This window comes from Chelonoidis abingdonii, chromosome 1, assembly GCF_003597395.2.
Source record: "Chelonoidis abingdonii isolate Lonesome George chromosome 1, CheloAbing_2.0, whole genome shotgun sequence".
Classification (NCBI taxonomy): domain Eukaryota; kingdom Metazoa; phylum Chordata; order Testudines; family Testudinidae; genus Chelonoidis; species Chelonoidis abingdonii.
In genome coordinates, this window is record NC_133769.1 from 350,402,834 (window position 1) to 350,425,682 (window position 22,849).

Consider the following 22,849-nt stretch of genomic DNA (forward strand, 5'->3'; position numbering starts at 1 on the left):
CCCAGTGCTACAGAATGTGGTAACTTGGCCCACTTATCATTTCTGTCTTGTCTGTTCTTATTTGTCCGGCATAAATGTATGTCTAGACACTCTAAGTGACAAGAATTCTATCTGAAATTGTATAAATAATGGTATCTGTAACAAAACATGTCTGCATAAATACTACGCATAGTTATCAGTGGAGCTCAAACCTGGGACCACCACCTATGCATCCCTTCTCTACGAGAGAGACAGGAAAACTGTTAACTTCTAAGACCATGTCTATACTACCCCATATGTCAGAAAAACTCATGTCGCTCAGGCCAGGGGTATGAGCAACATAAGTTTTGCTGGCATAAGCACTTGTGTTCACAGAGCTATGTTAGCAGGAGACTCTCACTGACATAGTTATCGCTGCTCATTTAGGTGGCTTTATTATGGTGACAGGAGAGCTCTCTCCCACCTGCACAGGGTGGCTAGATGAGCAATCTTACAGCAGTGCAGCTGTATTGCTACAGCTGTTCCACTCTAAGCTTGCTAGTGTAGACATAGCCTGAAGTAGCAGACTTTCTTAGTCACTGGAGCCAGCCACAATGTGATGCTATTCTCTAAAACCAATGTATGATAATAGGATGAATGAGCAGAGATATGTGAGTTGATGCTGCTGGGGAGAGATGTGAAATGGGATTACTAACAGCCATTTAGAAGTCTTCACTCCTGAGGGTGAGGCATTTCTGTTGAGGTTATTCAGGTAAATACATCTCATTCTGTGATGCACTGGTCATTTGTAAAGAGCATGAACCCGTCTTTCTTTACAAGCAATTGCAAGCTAAAAACTGTCCACAGCTGGCAAACAGCTAGAATGAGGCTTCCACCCTAGCTTTAGAACAAAAGCAACTCTAAGAAAAGACTAATTGAAACTTTTTAAACAAATGAGGAGCACTTTTTGAGAGGCTACAGCTTGATGCTGATGGCACTTAATCAAGGACAAAACTGGAGGTGGAAGGGAAATAATTCTCCCTTAAAAGAAAAAATCTGTCTCCAGATTACTCACTCTAATCAGAAGCACAAGTATTATTCTTCCCTTAAATTAAAAGCAACTGAACAACAGAGTATAATATCCTCCGTCTCGCAATCAGATACAGACATGTGACAGCAGTCCCTGTCTGAAACCTGCTCATATGGCTCTGGGTGCAGGATTGGGGCCTAAATTCAGAACAATGTTGGAAAGTGCAAATAAAATAGCAGATGGCCAAAAGCAGGAGCCATCAACCTGGGAAACGGCTTGGTTCCATGAGAGTTCTGTTTAATTGAGAATAGGCAATACCTAGTATAGTCACAGGAAGCAAAGTAACATACATTAGTTTTTATTAGGAAATGTTCTGTGGGGAGATTTTGATAATACACTACAGTACAGTATTGCATGTTACATGAGCAATGATATTCAGGACATTCCACACCCCTTGTGCAGTGCATCGCAGCAAGATATTCTGTAAGCATGCACCAAACAATGCATGCTTGATTTAGTGTTAGCACCTTAACATCATTGCTGGATTACAGGTGGCTTTTATAAATTTGACTGATAAGACACATTGTGATCATCTTCACTTTCCATGAGTAAGGGCTGTGTTTCTGCAGTGCTTCCCCTTCTCTTCTTCCTACACCCCAGAACAATAAGTCCTGTGATCAGAGCAGTAATTATGCCACCAACCACAGCTGCTCCGACCAACCACTGCCAGATCTGACGGGCTTGCTCCAGGTAGGGCATCAAAAAGTTCTGGGATGAGTCAACTGCAAAACAAATGACAGAATTCATTTTATGTTATGTAATGCACTGTCAGTTTGTGGAAGCTAGCAGTTATATGATAGCTCATGCTGGAAGACTTTGAATAATGATAATAATGCTTTGTATTGCTGTAGTGCCTTTTATCTCAGGGTCACACCGTATTTAAAAATCTTTAATAAATCAAGTCTCTTCTCATTCAATGAGGTAGATATGTATTATCCATAACTTACAAATGGGAAAACTGAGGCACAAAGCCTACCAGCCTTTAAGTGACTTCACCAATGTCACACAGGAAATGCTAGATGAAATTACGAATAAAAGTAGTGAAGAAAGTAAATAAGGATGTGTTATTTACTCCTTCTTATAACACAAGAACTAGGGGCCACTGAAGGAAATCAATAGGCAGCAGGTTTAAAACAAATAAAAAGAAGTTTTTCTTCACACAATGCACAGTCAACCTGTGGAACTCCCTGCCAGAGGCTGCTGTGAAGGCCAAGACTATAACAAGGTTCAAAAAAGAGGTAGATAACTTCATGGAGGATAGGTCCATCAATGGCTGTTAGCCAGGATGGGGATGGATACAAAACCCTGCTTCTACTTTGCAGTAAAGCTGTGGTTCTCAAATGCAAACAGGCTTATTCTGTCCTAGTTAGGAATCAACTCAGTCTGATTTCTCTTCAGTGATTATTTCAGTCCATTATCCCAAGGGTGCCACGAGAGTCAAAGCTCTCAGTTTAGTTCTTCATTATGTAGCACTATAAATATACACAAGACTCTGGAGTAGGAGACCAAACGTGATACTGCTCACCCAGTGGGGTTTATATTCCATGGGGTTGATTTTCCATTACCCTGGCTGTTTTGCAGGCTTTTACATCTGAGGAAAGTGAGTGCACAGGACTACCAAACTGGTTTTGTAATGTTTTCCACCTATTTTATACTCCATTTGCACAGGTGTAAATGTTTACTCAGGGTGCCAGGTAGTGGAAAATGCATCCCTCAAGGTAAAGAATGGGGTGGAGTCTCTAAAGTCTGAGTTAGTTGCATTATCAGAGTGGACAAAGAGGCATTCTTTCTGAAACACGATGAACCTGAGTCTGGTCTTGGTTATACTGGTAAAAATCTAGAGTAACTCATTGACTTCACTGATGTTGCACTCTGGATTTACACTGGTTTAATTGATGTCAGAATCTGGTCACCCAAAGAGCTAAACTGAGAGCTTTGACTCTCGTGGCACCCTGGGATCCATTTAAAGTAGACCAAAGATGGTTTGTGGTCTGGGAAAGCATGAATTTCTGCAGTCTCGACTGACTTGTTTTGATGAAACCAAAATGTCAAAACCAAACTCTGTGGGAAAGGGCAGAAAAAGCCACATGAATCAATACTGGCATTAATGCTGGTGTGACTCCTTAGTGAAGCACAACTGGTAATTTACTCACAGAACCAGTTATAACCACTTATAAGTTATGGATGAGGAAAACATAAACTGCTGGATGACTATGAACCCGTGCAGTCAGAAATTTGCTCAGATGTTTAGAAGTAAGGGTGTTGATAGTAAAAAGGCAAGGGAGTTAGTGCTGTTGGATATTAAATATGGAATACCCTAAGGATTCCATTTTAAGTCCAAATTGGACCTCACCCCAGCCCTTAGCTATTTTCATTTTAAGCTTTGCATGTGTAGAATATGGCCATCAGATTTTTAAAGATAATATCTGAGGTGACTTAGACAAGCTGTTCTGGAGAAATGGGGCTCAAAAAGTATAAATGTTAATTATGCTTTGAATGTCTTTGTAACATTCTTGCTGCTTTTGTCCCAAAATCACTTGTCCTAGAAACTTCAGCTGAGGTTCACTCAAAGCACCCTTCTTTAGAAGGGAAAAGCAGTGCTGGGAAGCTGTATACTGATGTATTCCAAATGGTCTGTTGGTCTCTAGAGGAATTTCAAACAGCACTCAATGATTAGTGGGGACCAACACATTCATATGAGAAAAAAATAACAAGTCTCTCTAGCCCTTTTCTTATGAAGACAGCCTCCAAATGAAAACCAAATCAATCTCTAACATATCTATCCTCAAACCACCCCTGTGATATAGTTCCCATTTTACAGATGGGGAAACTCAAGCAGTGAAAGAGTAAGTGACTTGTCCAAAGCCATGTAAGAAGTCAGTGGTAGAACAAGGAGTTAAACCCAGGTTTCTTGGATCTCCAGAGAGCACCTTAACCACTAGACCACATTCTATTGCAAGAAAGAGTTTTCCCTGTGATGATCACATCAAAATTAACCCTCTCCCCTACCACTGTTCTCTCTCTAGTGCAGGGTTGCCCTTTTGTAGGAACATTTTCTCCCAGCTTGCCTTTCTGGGACTGGCCCTTACACTCAACAGAGCCAAGCAGCTACAACTCTAAAGGAGCCATTTTGGAGCTGGTTGTATTTTCTTCTCTTTTAGCTGGCAAGTACATGTTTTATTTTCCCTTTCTTATTGTTGAGTCACAGCTATTTTCCATAAAATACAGGGTTTGTTGCCTTTTTTTTTTTTTTTAAACTATCCTATCCATTCTATATCTGCCAATGTATGGGTTTATTTTAGTTCTAACTCTAATTCTGAATTTCCTGGCTTCCCAATGGCTGTTTTCTGTCTGTTTGTTTGTTTGTTAACTTTGGAATAACAGCATTTTCTTTTTACTCTTAAGTTTCTAACAATGGCTATCAGAGAGGTAAGATGGGTGAGGTAATATCTTTTATTGGGGCAGCTTCTGTTGGTGAGAGAGACAAGCTTTTGAGCTACACAGAGAACATCAGGTCTGGCAGAGGTACTCAGAGTGTCACAGCTAAATACAAGGTGGAACAGATTGTTTAGCATAAATAGTTAATACATATTATAAGAGACTTTTCGAGGCGAAGCAGCCAGTTAACACCTCGACAGTCATAGGACAAAAAAGGGAGGTTAGTGGGTTACAAATTGTTGTAATAAACCATAAATCCAGTACCTTTATTAAGTGAATGATTTTTAGTGTCTAGCAAAGTTATAAACTTAAGCTCCCAGGCAATGGATGTGCTCTTTATTGTTCCAATTGCTTCTCTATGACCTTGTCTTGCTCACGTTTTTTTCCACCTGTTGGCCACAGCATATCTGCACTGAAAATTTCTGGCCCATTGTCTCTCATATGTTTAGACAGCTAGCTATGTAGAGCAGAGGCTGACTTGTTGTTATACCACAATGGGGCCCTTATCCCAGTTTGGTGCATCTAAGAGTTACAGCAGTGCAGACAATAACTGGTATCAATACATTCTCTGGTCCTTGACTCTAGTTCAATGATTTTTGTCGGGGAATAGGGAGAGAAGAAAACTCTAAAAGGGGTGATAAAATAGATGCTTTGTGGAAGGGTAACAGGAAGGAGCATAGTTCTTGAGCATTTTAACATACCTAAGAACTTATTTAAGTATAAGAAGCTACTTATGTCATTGTCCTTATGAGTCTGGCTGATATGTAGAAAGAGTGTGAGTGGCTTGCTAGGAAGTATAAAAATATGAACCTAATTTTTGAGAAAAAATGTGAGATATTGAGGTCTTAGTTGCAACTTATTCTAGGATGAATCCCTGCTTCTCTCATTTTTTATTGGACTCTTTCAATCCCTTTCCCATTTGTGTTAGGCCTTTTGCTATAAGATTGTGAGTATAAAGAGAACTGTGTTGTGTACATATATTGTCTTGGGTTTTTAGGTCTGTGTGCACTTGTGTGTTTGCACACACATCGCAGAATCAGGAAATATTTTAGCTCCTTAAGTAAAGCGGAGCCGGAAACTTACCATGGAAATCTTGATACTGCCAAAATGATACTGAAAATGAGCCTTGTTGTGTAGTCCTCCTTCCTGCAGAGTTTGGCTGGAACAAAATATGTTCCTCTGTGGCTTCTTAAAACCTTACACTGTTCTGCAGCCATCTTTTGACTCCATCATTATTAATCTGGAGGACAAGGGCTCCTCATTTGTCAGCCTTATCCTTGGTAAAATGTAATGTGGCACGGGGCCAGATGGGGCTGCTGCATGATCTAACAGAGGGGAACTACTACTGTCTTCCATTTTACCACTGACTTAAATGCAGTTAAGCATGTCTTTGCCCTGTTTTAACCTCAACCTGCACACGATTTCTCTAACAAGCTAGAGGCCAGCAGCCACCTCCAGGCATCTACTGCCTGTTTTCAGTTTCCTTTGCCACAGAAAAGATCCATGCAATCACTACCTTGAAAGTTACCATGGCAACTCGGATGCCAGAGCACGGAGTGTCCCCAGAGGCAGTGTTAGCCAACTGGGGGCCCTAAACAGGAATATTTTGCCCCCCCTACACACAACACATACTACTAATTAATAGGGGGTCCCTTTGAGCTGTTCAAGGACTTAAGCAATTGCTTAGTCTGCTTATGCCTACTAGTGGTTCTGGCCCAGTGATCTGTAATGCACACCAGTAAAAATCCATTTGTTCCTGTACATGTATGTCTGCCGATTAGAACCCCTCAGAATTCCAAAGACCCGGTTACCACAGTTAACTTTAATCCATAATACTGCCAGGTCAGAGAGCACGGCAAAAATGGCCCCTCTGAAACACTCAGAGTAAAACTGGGTGATTAGGAAATGCCAGTGAACTGAAAAATCCATTAAATAAATAAATGAATGCATAAATAGTTTGGGGTCCAACAGAACATTTTTTTGACCCCAAATGAAACACTTCATTTCAGTTTTGAGCATTTTTTTTAACATTTAAAAATCTTTAAAATAAAATTAAGGGAATTTTCTGAATGCAAAGTCACTTTGAATTGAAAAAATCAAAATGTTTTGTTTAGAAAATGTCAAAATAAAACATTTAGGTTTTGGATTTTTTTTTTTTCCGGGTGGAGAAGGCTCCAACACAGACAATTCAATGAAATCAACATAAATTCACAGAACATTTTGGTGTCGCTGAATCTGCATTTTTCAACAAAAAAAGTTTTGAGTGAAAAATTTAACCCAGCTCTACTTGAGAGACACTTTGGTGAGTCAAATTCAGTTCAACTTATTTGTTTGTGTTTTAATTTAATAAACTTAAAAGAATGCTCATCCTAAATGCTAGGTGCCATTGTCATTGATTAAAAATGAACTCTTAATTAAGCTATTGCAAAACCAAATAGCAGCCAATCCCGCCTCCTGACATCTGACCATCAGTTAGTAACAATTACCAGCAAAATCTCCTAATCCCTCAGTTTTCCAGAGACAAATACAAATAATAACCGCAGCACAGTCCCCACATTCAATTTCTTAACTGCCTATTTTTAAAAACAAACAACCCTGCAATCATTCATTGTATCTCTGTTGCATTCATGGAACTATATGGACTCTCTCTGGTGGCTGCTAGGAGTGGTATCAAAAAACACTCCTATTCCCAAAAACAACAAGGAGTACTTGTGACACCTAGGAGGCTCCTCGTTGCTTTTGCTGATACAGACTAACCTGGCTACCACTCTGACTCCTGTTCCCAGTGGCTGGTCTAGCACAGTGCTTCCTGGAGATTTTGCCAGGGTGAAGTTTTCCTGAAAAATAGGGCAGTGCACTATTGGTACAATAGAACACTAATAAAGAACAAATCCACCTTCAAATTTAGAAGTCCCTTTAGTGGTACACAGCTGTAACAAATCTGCTGGGACTTGGAGGATGGAGCACAGGTTGCAGGAGAGAAGAGTTTGGAGGAAGCACCAGAAAGTTAGTCAGTGTGCACATGATTAGGATGCTAGTTTAACTGCAGCATCTCTGAAAATAGTTCTCTTAATAAAGACTGTGTTTAGTTCGAGAAGAATAGTCATTTTGTGTTGTTCCTTGATATGTGATACATTAAACAGCATCCTTTTGAACATTTCTTCTATCCAATCTGGGTCTAGGATAAGACCATTTCAGGGTTAACTTTGGGCACATCAAAAACAAAATTCAGCTGGCTAGCAAAAGGGAAAAAACAAAAGCCATTGAATCATTTATTCATTCACATACACCCCAGAATATGTTGGCAATGACTTGCTGCTTCCTGTCACATGCATTTCTATTGCCTTATCCAGTTAGCTATTTAACACCATGCTTAAAAGTAATATTTGAGACCACAAAGAAATTGTATGCATCTAGCTCAGCCTTGCAAAATTCTGCTTCCCCAGGGTGAGTAATTGTGTGTGTGTGTGTGTGTGTGTTTTTCTTGATAGACAAAGAAAATGTCAGTCAGATTTTAATTGCCATTAGTTACGAGGGGGGGAAAGCCAGGAAAGATTTTTTTTTTAATTTATTTATTCAGCCAGATTCTTGTTTGCTTAGTTTTTGCACTATGTAATCATGGCTGTAGAGATGGTCAGTGGAGAATTCCTGCTGTGCAAGGGACAATTTGGGGGCAGGGCATTGCTGAGAGGGTAGAGCATCATGGTGCTTGATCGTCCATTGTGGAAATTAGAGTGGCTCCCTTGAAGTTCTAACTTGTGTTAAAACTGGGCAGAGCAGGGAGCCGTGACTAGGTCCCTGGCAGGCCTTCTCTCACTCTGCTTGGCAGCAGTTGAGAATCAGTTCGTGTGTGTGTAGGCTGGTGAAAAGTTTTATGATCGTTTTTAAAGGCTGGGCCTTCTACCTCTCACTGCAAAATCACATTGCAGTAGGTTCCAACACACACACCTACCACTGACGACACACACATATAAAATGGTTACTGACAAAAATGGGTTACTTTTGTATCTTTAAGTGATATCAATCAAATGTTCCGTGATGTATCTCTAGCACAATAGAGCGTGTTTTCTTCTGATTTACCCAAAGTTAACAATTACATTGACAAAGCTGCTCTTTAACAGCTTGCTCATCTTTATTCCAAGAATGAAGGCTGGCCACAGCTATACAATATCCAGTGTTCTCCAGTTACATCTTTTCTTAATTTGTTCCTGGCTTCCCAAATAACAGTTGCCTGCTACAAAAGGACATGCAAGTAAGGAGAGAAGTTGACTTTTTAAAATCCGTATTTCCTGTTATCAAATAAACAACTTTAGCTAATATCCAAACTTTCCACTCCCATTCCCTCCTCTTTGGCCACATCTAGACTACGCGCCGTATCGGCGCATTAAAATCGATTGCTCGGGGATCGATATAGCGCATCTAATCTAGACGGGATATATCGATCCCTGAGCGCGCTTATATCGATTCCAGAACTCCACCAACCCCAACGGAGTTCTGGAACCGACACGGCGAGCCGCGGACATCGATCCCGCGCAGTGAGGACGGGTGAGTAAATCGATTTTAGATATTCAACTTCAGCTACGTTATTCACGTAGCTGAAATTGCGTATCTAAAATCGATTTTACCCCGTAGTGTTGACCAGCCCTCTAAGGCTCATTTTTTAACATTGGTTTTCTCCTCCTTTTCCAATTAACCTTATTTTTCACTTTCCAGAGCCTGAGGAGATTCCCATGATTGAAACACAGTCTCATCTTTTCTTTTTCTTTTCTGACTTGATAGTCTAATTCTTTTTTCAGTCATGCAGTTTAGGGATTTAAACTGCATCCCAAGAGAACAATTAACACGCACTGTTGATTTTAATTACATCCTATCATCAGGCATCTGCATTTTATCTCACCTAGCTGTTGCCATTTTATTGTCAGCTCTTCAGTTCCAAATGGAGCCCTTTTCTATTCTAGCCATAGCATATGCTGCTGAATACCTCAAAGATGAAAAGAGTCAAGGTCTCTTGAAGCTGGCATGGGTCTGTCTGTGTGCTACTATGCTGTTGGTCAATTTGCCACAACAGGATACGTTTGAGTGGAGATGACAAAGTTCGATTCTGGAGATGGACTTCCCCAAAGTCATGGTTGTTGATAGTCTTTTGTCTCTGAGAACACCTCAGACTAGGCCTTCAGGAGCACACCCAATATCCACCAAACTGCAGAGCTGCACTGCAGGCCTATTAAGCATCTGTGATGCTGGTAGGCCAGATGCCAGGTCTTGCCAAGAGCTAACAAACTCGTAGCTGGAAACCAGACCAATTCTCCTCTGTGTTAGTTTTGCTCAGAATAGGCATTAGTCTTATGGGAATGTATTTAGTGTTTAGACTCTGTGGAATGCTTGTAAATTGCTGCATGTGTTAATCTCACTTGTAACATCTGTATTCCATGCCACAAGACAACATGTAAGTTTTGCTTTATAACTTTGAATATGTTTTCTCTGAACATCTGAACCCAGGCACTGGAATCACAAAGGATTGGTTAATGGCCCTATTGCACCTGGGAAATACTACATTTAAGGAAGCTCATCCTGTGGACTTGGAAGCTGAATGAACAAAATAAAATAAAATCACGGGAAAGATTTTTCATCTTTTTGGCTGTTTAAACTCTGACAGGGCCAGAGACTCTAAACTGAAGCCAGAGATCACCAGGAGCTGCCTCCTGGGTCCTCGCTGAAAGAGGTTTTAAACTGACAAATCACTACAACTCTGTCACTCTTAGGATTTAGATGGTAACTCATTTCTGTGTATATGTTTGCTTGCTTTTCCCTTTTCCTTGTTAATAAACTTTTAGATGGTTTATTACAACATTGGCTACTGGTGTTGTCTTTGTTGTAAATCTAAGGTACCAAGTGATCTGGGGTAAGTGACTGGTCTCTTGGAACTGGAAGCAACTTGAATGTGGTGCGATTTTTGGTGTGAACGACCATTTATCACTAAGTCAGGTTTGCGTGGGTGGCAAGATAGACTGGAGAGTCTAAGGGGACTGTCTGTGAGTCCATGGTAAGACTCTTATAATGATCCAGGAGTTCACATTTGTTACTGGCTTGGTGAAATCTAATTATCGACCACACCACCAGTTTTGGGTGTCTGCCCTGTTTGTGGCAGTCTGCCCTGAGGTAGGGCAGCTGTGAGCCACTCCAGACAGTATCCGTACACCATTTTAATCACACTGCCATTACCTTTTACTCTGCCTGCAACCCAGCATCACCTGCACTTCTCTTCACCTGTATCTGTTGAAGTTACAGCATCAAACACCTTAGTTAAGTATTTCAAAAATGAAAACTTGTATTTAGGCTCCTAGGTTAATATTTAAGTATCTGCCTGACTCCTCGAAAGTGTGACTCGGCCATCAATACCTAGTGAGGTCACCAAATATCTCCCATTGAGATTAAGGGGAGCTGTTGGGTGAAAGTTTGGTATGTGTCTAAAAATGGATTCAGGAGTTAGCTCTAAGGAATTATTTCTGGAAATAACTTGGCCTAGGCTTCAAACACTAGTACTCAGCATCCTGTTTGTACTATAATAATACATATTATGGCAGGCAGCACCAGGTGGTGCTGTTACAGTCTTCCAAGTCTTTTATTAGCATGCAAGCAAATGTTCAGTCTTGGGAAGATAAGCTGTGTGGTGGCATTAATTTTCTTATGCAAGGTGAGTGGGATAGTGGGCTCCTTGCCTCAGCCTGAGTTAATTCTTGGGGCAGAGTTGGTTCCTGGGATTGGGCTATGCATATTTGCATTGTAATTCATGAAAGAAGGGATTACTCTTTGTGATCACCTCTGTTCCAGCAAGCATGTGTCTAAATAAGACACTCTGAATATATCCAGACTCCACCTTACTGATTTTTTCTCCACTGGGAGGCTAGCTTGCAAGACTCCAGACATCTGCTACTACTCAGCAGAAGTGGAACAATATAATTCCTGTCCTTGACTGACCCTTTCTCACTGGGTCTCTTTCCATCTTTATATGTCTCCTACCTCCCTGCTCATGTTCTATCTATAATCACAATTAGTCACTTCATTTCAACATCTCGACTGAATCTCTGCTATTGTCACATCACTCCTTTCCTCCATCTGCTTTGAAATAAAACTTTTATTTGACCATTCCTCGCTTTCCTTACTCTTGTCCCATTACCCATCCTCCTACTCATCAGCAAGGTTCTGCATAAGCTTCTATCTCTTCTCAGACCATGATCTATGAGAAAATCATCGCTGCTAATTTTTTTTTGGCATTGTACTTTTTCACTGTACCTACCATGCAAATCAACTGTAGCTCCTTGCCTTTGATCACAGAGTCATCTTTTCTAGTCCTTCTTGATCACGTTGCAGCATTTTGGTGTCTTGTAGCATATGAGCTCAAACAAGAAGCCAGCACTTGTCTCTCTGAGGCCATGTCTACTCTTCAAGTTGGAGATTCAAATAGACATACCTGCACTAGCTCTGATTGAGCTAGTGTGCTAAAAATAGAAGTGCTGCTGTGGCAGGAGGGCCTAGCCATCCTCAGTAAAATTCCATCCAAGTCACTAGGTACGTACTTGGGCAGCTGGCATCTCCTGTCACTTGTGCCACTGTGGCTCTGTTTCTATCTTTAGCACACGAGCTCAATCAGAGCTAGCGTGGGTATGTCACCTCAAGCTTGACATTATTCCTCCAGTTCAAAGTGTAGCTGTATCCTTACTGTGAATCCAACGCTTCTGACTAAGGAAAAGCCCAACTCCAAACACTCAAACCCACCTGAATCTTTGGATATCCAGAATCTGAATGTTATCGCTCTGGCCCATTTTTAATTTTGAACCAATTATTTCTTTCTAATAGAGAATGACAACTTAGGTTCCAGCCTTGAAACTGGGACTGAAGAGGGACTTGGGTGGCACATAGACCTTGTGCAGGTTCTCTGTACAGGGATGAATTTCACCCTTACTACTGATCTTTCAGCAGAAATAAAGAACCATCTTAACTCACCCTCCTGAAAAGCAACTAGAAAGGACAGACTTGATTTTGTCTGCAGTGTAGTTGTAGCTGTGTCAGTCCCAGGATATTAGAGAGCCAAGATCACTGCGGCGGTAATATCTTTTATTGGACCAACTTCTGTTGGTGAAAGAGACAAGCTTTCTAGCCACACAGAGCTCTTGAAAAAGAGGCCTCTCACCAACAGAAGTCAGACCAATAAAAGATATTATCTCACCCAGCTTGCCTCTCTAATATTGCACTTAATCACTTTTAGTTCTTTTTTATACTAGATTCCTCCTGTGTCTGATTTCTGATATACTTCTGCAATGCTAATGTATTTTGCAGTGTTTTGAACTTCCTCAACATTTGGCATTTTTGCTTAAAGCCCCGGTTCCTGGAATTAAGTGATTGATGTGAAAATCACAGTTTTCATTTAAATATAAATGAAAGGTTCTAGTTCAAGAGAAAAGCTTGAAATCATGAACCCTAAAGATTCAGAAACTAGAATACAAAATAAGCCCCAAATGTATCACTTTAAAACCACTCTTGAGATTTTTTTTTTTTTAATCATAGGAGAAATACTGATTCCTGCTTATGCTGTAGTTCTAAAATGGGCATCGGATTAGCTAGGACAACGATACTTGAAATAATCAGCCATAAAAATAAGCTTTTGGAATAGCAGTGAATCACAAGCTGCTAGACTGTGTTTAACAAAAGAATTGAATGAGCAGACTGAACACTATTTTGGAGCAGTTTACTAAGCATGCAGAAGTCAGACCCTGTCATTAGGAAGCAAAATCTTTCGGAGGGCCAGAGCTGCCTGAAAGTACTGTAGTATTGTTCAGACAGAGTGAAAAAGGCTATTCGGGTAAATGTTAGTCTTGCTAAAATGTCTCTGCTGCCTTTGATATATGATTACTGGACTCTTGGCTGCCGATTGCGTTTGCAACTGAACAGACACATTCACAAAAGATTGCACAGTTCCTTGATCTCATTCATTTCTTGATACTTTATAAAAGTCTTGATCTTCTAGCTGTACTTTGTGTCCCAGGTTTGAATCTCTGATCCAAATGCCCCTCAACACTGGTCTAATCATCCCAGTGGCCTATCTTGGTAATTGCTGAACTTAAGTCCAAGATCTGAATGCTCCTCAGCTCTGGGGAAAGGTGAGGTCTTGAACAAAATTTGTCCTTTATCTTAGTGCATGCAGACCTTATTGAAGCCTACACTGCTAAATGGCCCCATCCTACATATCAATACTGTTTCTAAATCATGTGCATTTAATCTATTTTAAGTGATAATAAAGACCCTCATGCAGCCCTTTAGTTGCATTCTGTAAAAATCAGAAGGGTAGCCATGCTAGTCTGGATCTGTAAAAGCAGCAAAGAATCCTGTGGCACCTTATAGGCTAACAGATGTTTTGGAGCATGAGCTTTTGTGGGTATTCTGATGAAGTGGGTATTCACCCACGAAAGCTCATGCTCCAAAACGTCTGTTAGCCTTAAGGTGCCACAGGATCTTTGCTGCTTTTACATTCTGTAAAAATGACGCTGCATATCTCATGGTGAAATTCATCACTGTGCAAAGAGCCCATACAAAGCTCATGAATCACTTAAGTCCTACTTAAGCTTTATTTTGAGGACTTAAATAGTTCATTGGCCATTTTCTGGGGTGAAGTTAATCCTCAGTAATTAAGATAACAGATTTATTAATTTTCCAAGTATAAAAGGTGGTTTTCCAGCTGCTGGTCCTGAAACCTGAGCCTGGGATCTGAAACTCCAGTCGGGTTCAGTGTGTCTTGCACTAATAAAGAATCTGCAGGACAGATTCTGCCCTCAGTTATGCCTCTCAGTTATGCAGTTACATGGGGCCAGATCTTTGGCTTTTTAAAATCGGCATTGATTTAAGGAGCAGTGCTAATTTACAACAGGCCTGTGGCCTTTGTATTAGGCCCTCAGTGAAATCTGACTTAGTCTTGCTGTACTCATTGGGTTTGCACTAGTATAATTGAAAGCAAAACATGGCCCTGCCTTTGGAATTTTTTTAATAATTCTGTTGATAATTACAGTCTCCCATAGCTGCCTCTGTTGGCTGTGCAGTACTGACAGATGACAAACTTCCTTTGGTCACTAAACCAATCAGATATAACTGCGAATATTCTCACTGAATATCTGGTTAAGACGGCACCTTTTAAACTTAGTCTTTTTACAGATATATGCTAGATAAAGGTGGTAGATCCAGAATTTGCCTATCACTAAACGTTACCTGGGTCTGCTAGATATTCATAATCATATCCCAGCTCCCTTGATGGGGTAAAAAATTCTCCATTTCTGTAGAGAGGAATAAATGGGACCATGTAATATTCACGATTGTGTCCAATGGGTGCATTGGCTGCTGGGTAAACTTCTCGCAGAGGTCTGTGTCTTCTAAGCCATTGTTCAAAAATACTGTAGAAGAAAGAGAATGTGGATTAATAACAACAATGCTCCTCTTTACAACAACAGAGAAACTCAGTGGGCCTGATTCGCTACCTTGATCCCTGAGGAGTGATTAATACCTGTCCAAAGTGAATTTGAGGGTATGTGTAAAATGCTATCAAATCAGCATGGTAGCAATTTACGCCTACCAGGTTCTCAGTTAGCACAGCTGTAAGTTCCTGCACAAAGTGCAAGCCAGTGAAGGCTCAAGCCTGGTATCTGCAATGCTGTGCAGATACTGGTTATGTTTTATAATTCAGTGACTGTAATTTATGCAGCAATTATAGTGTAATTACACTGTGGTTGTGCTTTCGCATAGTTAATTACTACTAATTCACATAACCAGAATGTTAACTATGGGACTGAATTAAGTATATTACTGCCCCTTTGATTTCATACTTAATATGAATCTAGAATCTAGGCACATTATCTGCATTGCATTCACATTGTAATCAGTCTAAGCATTCATTTATTATAGCAGGGTGGTAGCATTATAGTTAAGGTTGAGACTAGCTTCAACTGATTTCTCCAAGTGGTCTAAAATCCACATGCTTACTTAGATTGTCTTGAAAACTGCTGGGCGTCATGATGGTTTGGGGCAGTGTTAGTGGTCCAAATTGGAGGTGGTTTGAACAGGATGATTTGACATACAGCCCCTCCTCCCTCAAAATCAGGTGACATCAAAATGTCGTGGTTCTTACAGCTCAAGGTGACATGCTGTGGCCACTGAACCCGAACAGCACCACTGTACTGTGAGTTGGAGTCCTGGTAGCTTTCTGAGAATGTGTTGTGCATATTTATTGCTCGGCTATGTCGGAGCTCCTTCTGGAGATTATGCTCAGGGAACAAAGTTTATGACTTATGAGCTACTTTTTCAAAGCACTCTGATATTCACATGAATGCTCAGATTTTACTTAAGAAGTATCATCTGGGAAAATGACATTAAATAGAGGGAGGACAAAGTTTGTGGTAAGCAGCAGCATTGGGGTAATGAAATCATGTGGCAGAGTCCTCATCCATTTCCTGAACAGTGGGACTGACTGAAGAAAAGTAAGTAGCTGTGACTCTCATCAATGTCAGCATGACCAAAAGGGGTTGCTGAGAATCAGGAAAAGTTCTAGTCTAAGGACTGGGGTAAGGTTGACATTGGCTGATATAGTGTCAGGATACAGACACAGAGCAGTAACTTAAGTTTATCATGAAAAATAAACACAGACATCATTACTCATCTAAACTACACAAATCAAAGGATCACCCATAGAGTTCTTGGGGAAAGGGATGTGAAGGAAATGTCAGACACTAGAAAAATGTAGTCACATGGGCCATGGTCCTTTTAAAAACAATCATAGCAAACTTCCAGTGATATTTTTTACCCCACAAACTGCTGTATAAAATTAAGCAGTGGAAAAGCTACAATAAACTTTTACAAATGATACTCTAACCCAAAGGGCAGAATGTTTGGCCATCTTTCTCACCTCCTGTTAAGGTGGCACCAGATTTTCATTTCAACTGTGATACTATCACTCCATCATAATATTGCTGTGACATATTAGGAGTAGTGGTATGAGCTGCGGTCATTTGGTCAATGGTGTCCTCAGATAACCCCATCCCCCTCTCCCTCAATAAGGAGTTGATTTTAATAGTCAGAATGCTCTAAAATCCACAAGCATAACTGATAGCCTTGAAAACTCATATGCCACAACAGAGGCTAGTATACAGTTTGTGATGCAAATCTGGGGTAATTTGACCAAGGGGTTCCCAAGAATACAGACCCCCACCCTCGTAACAGGAGCATCTTTTAATTTTTAAAATACTCTAGAATCATTGTGCATAGTGAGATTCTCAGAATGGGTATACTACTTGGTACAAATTTGGAGTCATTTGGTCAAGAGATTCCTAATATAGAGCCCCTCCAGCCCCCATTAAGGAGCTTATTTTATTAAATCCACATGCATAGAGAGATTGTCTTGATAATTCATATTTAACAGGGGTTGGGTTGACAGTATGGGGCAGGGGCAGAGAGGAAGAACATCCATTGAGATGAATGAGTTAGTTCACACTTAGAACTATTGTCAGGCGACATTCATCTCCATGGGCCATTGTGATTTGTCTGAGAAGAATGGGTCCCTTTACACCTCTTCAATCCTCCTATGCCATTGAAGCTTATACAGAGCCCCCTTCTCCCTATATTAGCTCCCTTGCTGGTATGGGGCTCTCCTCCATTTTCCTTGCTCCTCAGAGACCATCAGTTACCACCTGCCTTCCACCCTATAGCCCTGCAGTGATAGTGGGGGCATGGATGGGCCAGGAGGAGGGGAAAGGTCATAGCTGAGTAACAATGGGTGTTCCCTGGAAGCCTCTCTCTGCCCCCTAAAAGATGATCCCCAGTCATGACCTCCTCATTCCCACCACTTCCTCAAAATAAAAAAAAGAGGAGAAATACTCTGTTTAAAACTTTGTCAATGCAGAATTAAGGTCAACCAGCAGTGCCTTGTACTGTTCCAGAACAGCGAGTGTACCTATGCTTAACCTCCTAGAAACCAGGAAAGTAAGAGTTAATGTAAGACAAACTTAAACCTCTGAAAACTAGGAAATGTGGCATTAAGGTACACACTGGCTCCCCCCCCCCCCCCCCCCCAAAAAAAAAAACCCTCAGCATGAGAACCTGCAAGTTAATTCTGCTAAAATCTGATGCAGGTTTCTGCTCAGAAATTCACAAGGTGCTGAGTGGTATGGGGAGAAGATGTTCTATGGCTCCAATCCCTCCCATTCACACCAAAGTCTTAGGGTGTCAAGGAGGAGGTCATGCAGTCTTTTGAGGTAGGTCAGTAAGGTACAGAACCATGGCTTGGGCCTTTTGGCCTGAGTTTGATTCCCTCTGTGCTACCCAGCTGTTAATTTCATAGAATCATAGAACTGGAAGGGACCTCAAGAGATCCTCTAGTCCAGTCCCCTGCACTCATGGCAGGACTAATTATCTAGACCGTTCCTGACAGGTGTTTGTCTGACCTGCTCTTAAAAATCTACAATGATAGAGATTCCACAACTTCCCTAGGCAATTTATTCCAGTGCTTAACCACCCTGACAGTTAGAAAGTTTTTTCCTAATGTCCAACCTAAATCTCCTTTGCTGCAATTTAAGCTTCTTGTCCTATCCTGAGAGGTTAAGAAAAACTATTTTTCTTCCTCCTCCTTGTAACAATCTTTTACATACTTGAAAACTGTTATCATGTTCCCTCTCAGTCTTCTCTTTTCCAGACTAAACAAACCAAATTTCAATCTTCCTCATAGGCCATGTTTTCTAGATCTTTAATCATTTTTGTTGCTCTTCTCTGGACTCTTTCCAATTTGTCCACATCCTTCCAGAAATGTGGTGGCCAGAACTGGACACAATACTCCAGCTGAGGCCTAATCAGCGTAGAGTACAGCAGAAGAATTACTTCTCGTGTCTTACAACACTCCTGCTAATATAGCCCAAAAGAATGTTCATTTTTTTTGCAACAGCATTACACTATTAACTCATATTTAGCTTGTGGTCCACTATGACCCCCAGATCTCTTTCCACAATACTCCTTCCTAGGCAGTCATTTCCCATTTTGTATGTGTGCAACTGATTGTTCCTTCCTAAATGGAGTACTTTGAATTTCATCCTAGTTCTCTAGTTTGTCCAGATCATTTTGAATTTTAATCCTATCTTCCAAAGCACTTGCAAACCCTCTCAGCTTGGTATCATCTGCAAACTTTATAAGTGTACTCTCTATGCCATTGTCTAAATCACCCACGAAAGCTCATGCTCCAAAACTTCTGTTAGTCTATAAGGTGCCACAGGACTCTTTGCTGCTTTTACAGTCTCTGGGAATGGTTTTCTAATCACTTTTGCATCCACCTTATAGTAGCTCCATCTGAGTTGCATTCCCTACTTTATTTATGAGACAGTCATGCAGAGCAATATCAACAGCTTTAATAAAATCAAGATATACCTCATCTACCACTTCCCCTCATCCACAAGGCTTGTTACCATGTGAAAGAAGGCTAACGTTCATTTGACATGATTTGTTTTTGACAAATCCATGCTGACTGTTACTTATCACCTTATTATCTTCTAGATATTTGCAAATTAATTGATTGCTTAATTATTTGCTCCATTATCTTTCTGGATACAGAAGTTAAGCTGACTGGTTTGTAATTCCCTGGATTGTCCTTATTTCACTTTTTATAGATGGACACTATATTTGCCATGACTTTTGGAAGATAATCACTAATGGCTCAGAGATCTTCTCAGTCAGCTCCTTGAGTATTCTAAGATGCATTTCATCAGGCCCTGGTGACTGGAAGACATCTAATTTGTCCAAGTAATTTTTAACTTGTTCTTTTTCTACTTTAGCCTCTTCCGATCCTACCTCATTTTCACTAGCATTCACTATGTTAGACATCCAATCACTACCAACCTTCTTGGTGAAAAGCAAAACAAAAGTCATTAAGCACCTCTGCCATTTCCACATTTTCTATTGTTGTTCCCCACCCCCACTTGAGTAATGTGCTCACCGTGTCCTTGGTCTTCCTCTTCCAATGTATTTGTAGAATGTTTTCTTGTTACCCTTTGTCACTAGCTAGTTTGATCTCGTTTTGTGCCTTGGCATTTCTAATTTTGTCCCTACATATATTCAATATGTTAGGTTTTGTGTCTGAAATCCCTGTCCTGATCTCCAGGTGCCTACACTGCAATAATCTAACCACACAAGGGGAAATTCACATATTAGCAGCATGCTCATGGACAGCTCAGGAATATCCTTGAATGGGGAAGGGAGTGATCAGATATAAGGGATATCCTGTCCACCCACTACATATGGGAGAGGAGGGCTCCATGCTGGCTTAGAAACTGTTGTTGCAGAGGCAAACTTTGGGAGCAAGCTAAGGGCGGGATCAATGAATCTATGCTTAGATGGATTCAGGGGTTGGAACTACCAGGAAGGTGCAAGACAGAGCTGTGAGTCACACTTCAATCCAGCTACAGTGACTGGTGAGGGGCTGTGGAGAATGCTCAATGCCCTGGCCATGAGTTGGGGATGTGTATTTCAACCATAGGTAATTTAATCTTTATCAGTTCAGGGAAAGGGTTTCTCCAGACTATCCCAACAGCTGAACTTGGCACTAACATGTCTGTAAGCTACACAAGGATTCTACATGCAAGTTTCACCTTTTGTCATCGGAGAAAAATGGCTGACTGTAATTCAGAAACATTCTGCTTATGCTGTCAAATTAAAGCTCTCTCCCAACCAGGCGGAACTAGGACCAGAACCTCAGTTCTTTTTTAGGACCAAACGATGTAATAGATGAAAGAGTTGCTGTGTGCATCCACCTTGTCAACCCCCCCAAAATGAAGGTATTAATCTTGATTACATTCTTCATTCATGGTTCTCATCTTTAGCTAATTTCATCAGCCCTGTCTAGAAGAACTCTCTTGTCAGAATAATAGTGCTCAGCTGAGGCAATCAGATTGACAAAACTGAACAATTATTTCAAAACTTTAACTTCTATTTAAACAAAAAAAGGAAGTTGAAATAGAAACTCTCGGATCAGCTTAAACTTCCAGAAAACAGTTTGCAACATAAAAAGGTTCAGTGACCATTAAATAAATGTGCAAAACCATACAGGATGGATGGTTCTGTGGTTAGAACACTAGACTAGGGCTTGGGAGACCTTGGTACATCACTTAGTCTTGTATCAGTTCTCCATGTGTGAAATGGGATAATAGTACTTCTCTGTCTCATAGGGGTGTTGTGAGGTGCTCATATACATATGGTACTGGAAACTATAGCAGTATCTTTAGACAGAAGTAGGAACTAAAACCAGAATTTTTGAAGGTGGGTGTTGCTGTGGCTGTCTCAACTTATGGGTGCCTCAGTTTTTGAATGCTCAGCCTAGGATGCCTAATGGGTTTCTGAGCTCCTTGGTTCTGAACATCCAGCCTTTGTAAGGTGTCTTGAGTTCAGAACTTAAATTGCGAGTCACTGGAAAACCTGGCTCTAACCAATATGCAGTTTCACAAACTAAAAGGGAGATTTTCAAAGGCACAACAACTGGCCCACCAATGCTTATGCCTTTGAATATTATTTGTATTATGGTAGCACCTAGGAGCCCCAGTCATGGACTCCATTGTGTTAGGCACAGAACAAAAAGGTGGTCCCTGCCCCAAGGAGAGCTCCTTCACCAAATCAATACACCACATGTGAATTTTGCTTTTGTTGACAGAATCTGGTCTCTTATATAGTGTAACTAGAGACAATGTGGGCTAGTAGGTAGAGCAGGGAACTGAGAGTCAGGAGACCCGACTTCTGTTTCCTGGCTATGCTAATGACTTGCTGCATGACCTTGAGGAAATCACCACACCATGTCACCGTGCCTCATTAAAATGATTTAATGTTCTCCAATGACTGTTGCTATATATATGCAATGTGTTATTACTGTAGCAAAATAACTGAATTCATAAATAGACATTTAGTACCATTTTAATAATATTAGGAAAAACTTTCTAATTATAAGAGTAAATAAGTTCTGGCATAGGCTTCCTAGGGAGGTTGTGAAATCCCCATCACTGGAGGTGTTAAGAACATGTTGCACAAACACTTGTCAGGGATGGTCCAAGTTTATTTGGTCCTGCCTCAGTGCAGTGGGCTGGACTTGAAAACCTCTCAAGGTCCCTTCTAGCTTTACATTTCTAAGATCCTATTCTGAACTTTGCCACAGACCTGCTCTGTGAATTTCAGCAAGGTCACTTAACATCCAAGTGCCTCAACATCACCAGGTGAAAAGGGATGGCAAATGATTCCCCAAGGTGAAAGGTAATGAAGACTCCCACTACATTGACACTTCAATTGTTTGAATTTTCATGCATGATTGTGTTCTGTTGAAATGTACTTTCCTTTTGTGCAGAGCTTTTATATGGTGAGTTGTAAGGGGCAGACCTTTCCCATACAAAGAAAATTAAACCCATCCATAAAAAGCAGGAATATAAATTTTTCCTGTGATTACATATTAGATGGATTTGAATCTTTTCCTTGTAGCACTGTCCAGTACATACCAGATTATAGAAAATTAACTGAAATGAGCCTTAGTGGAAAATTAATTTTAAGAAGTTTGGTTTAGGGGTTCGGGGGTGGGGGGAGGAGGAAGATGAGTCACTTGATGGTGATTTTTTTAAAAAAAAAGCCACCAAAAAATGCTGGAAATGTATTGTTCCATGAATAATATATGCAGCACAGATTATGGCTAATGAAGCAGTGATTCAAGAAAATGAATAAGCGTATGATAAAAATAATCACATTTGCTGCCAGTTAGAAAGATAAAGGATAGCATAAACTGCATTGCTCCATGTAATTCCATTATGGCGTTAAATAATGTGCTCTCCTAGAACATGTTGTGCACAAGAACATATTGTGTACAAGGAGAGAATCTTAAAACCTGGAACAAGAGATGTAGAATAACTGGAGGAGTTATTTCCGTTGTAAGTCCTCTGGATTCTCTGTTACTGGACATTTTAAAATCATGGTTAGATGATGAAGTTATTGGACTTGAAGCAGGAAGTCATTCAAGGAAGTCCTATGGCCTGTGTTATGCAGGAGGTGATACTTGATCAATAATTTTCAACCTTTTTTCATTTGTGGACCCCTAAAAATTTTTGAACTGAGGTGCAAACACCTCTGGAAATTCCACCTGTGGTTTGTGGACCCCTACTATAGAAATCTTAGAGCTTGTCTTCACTACCTGGGTAAGTCAACCTAAGTTAGGCTATGTGAATAATGTAGCTGGAGTCGATGTAGCTTAGGATGACTTATCTGGGTGTCTTTACTGTGCAGCATCGACAAGAGACATTCTCCAGTTGACTTACTCTTCTC

The 22,849-nt window shown here is 40.6% G+C and overlaps 1 protein-coding gene across 1 annotated transcript in view; it reads right to left on the bottom strand.

Annotated features, from left to right (window-relative positions):
* Window positions 1-1,546: 1,546 nt before the first annotated feature.
* Window positions 1,547-22,849, bottom strand: part of TYR (tyrosinase) — a 70,365-nt gene continuing 49,062 nt past the window's right edge. The window contains exons 4-6 of the mRNA XM_032768735.1: window positions 14,744-14,925; window positions 12,478-12,480; window positions 1,547-1,770 (exon numbers count right to left, since the gene is read on the bottom strand). Of these exons, the coding sequence (XP_032624626.1) occupies window positions 1,547-1,770; window positions 12,478-12,480; window positions 14,744-14,925 (409 nt within the window). The remainder of the gene's footprint in view (window positions 1,771-12,477; window positions 12,481-14,743; window positions 14,926-22,849) is intronic.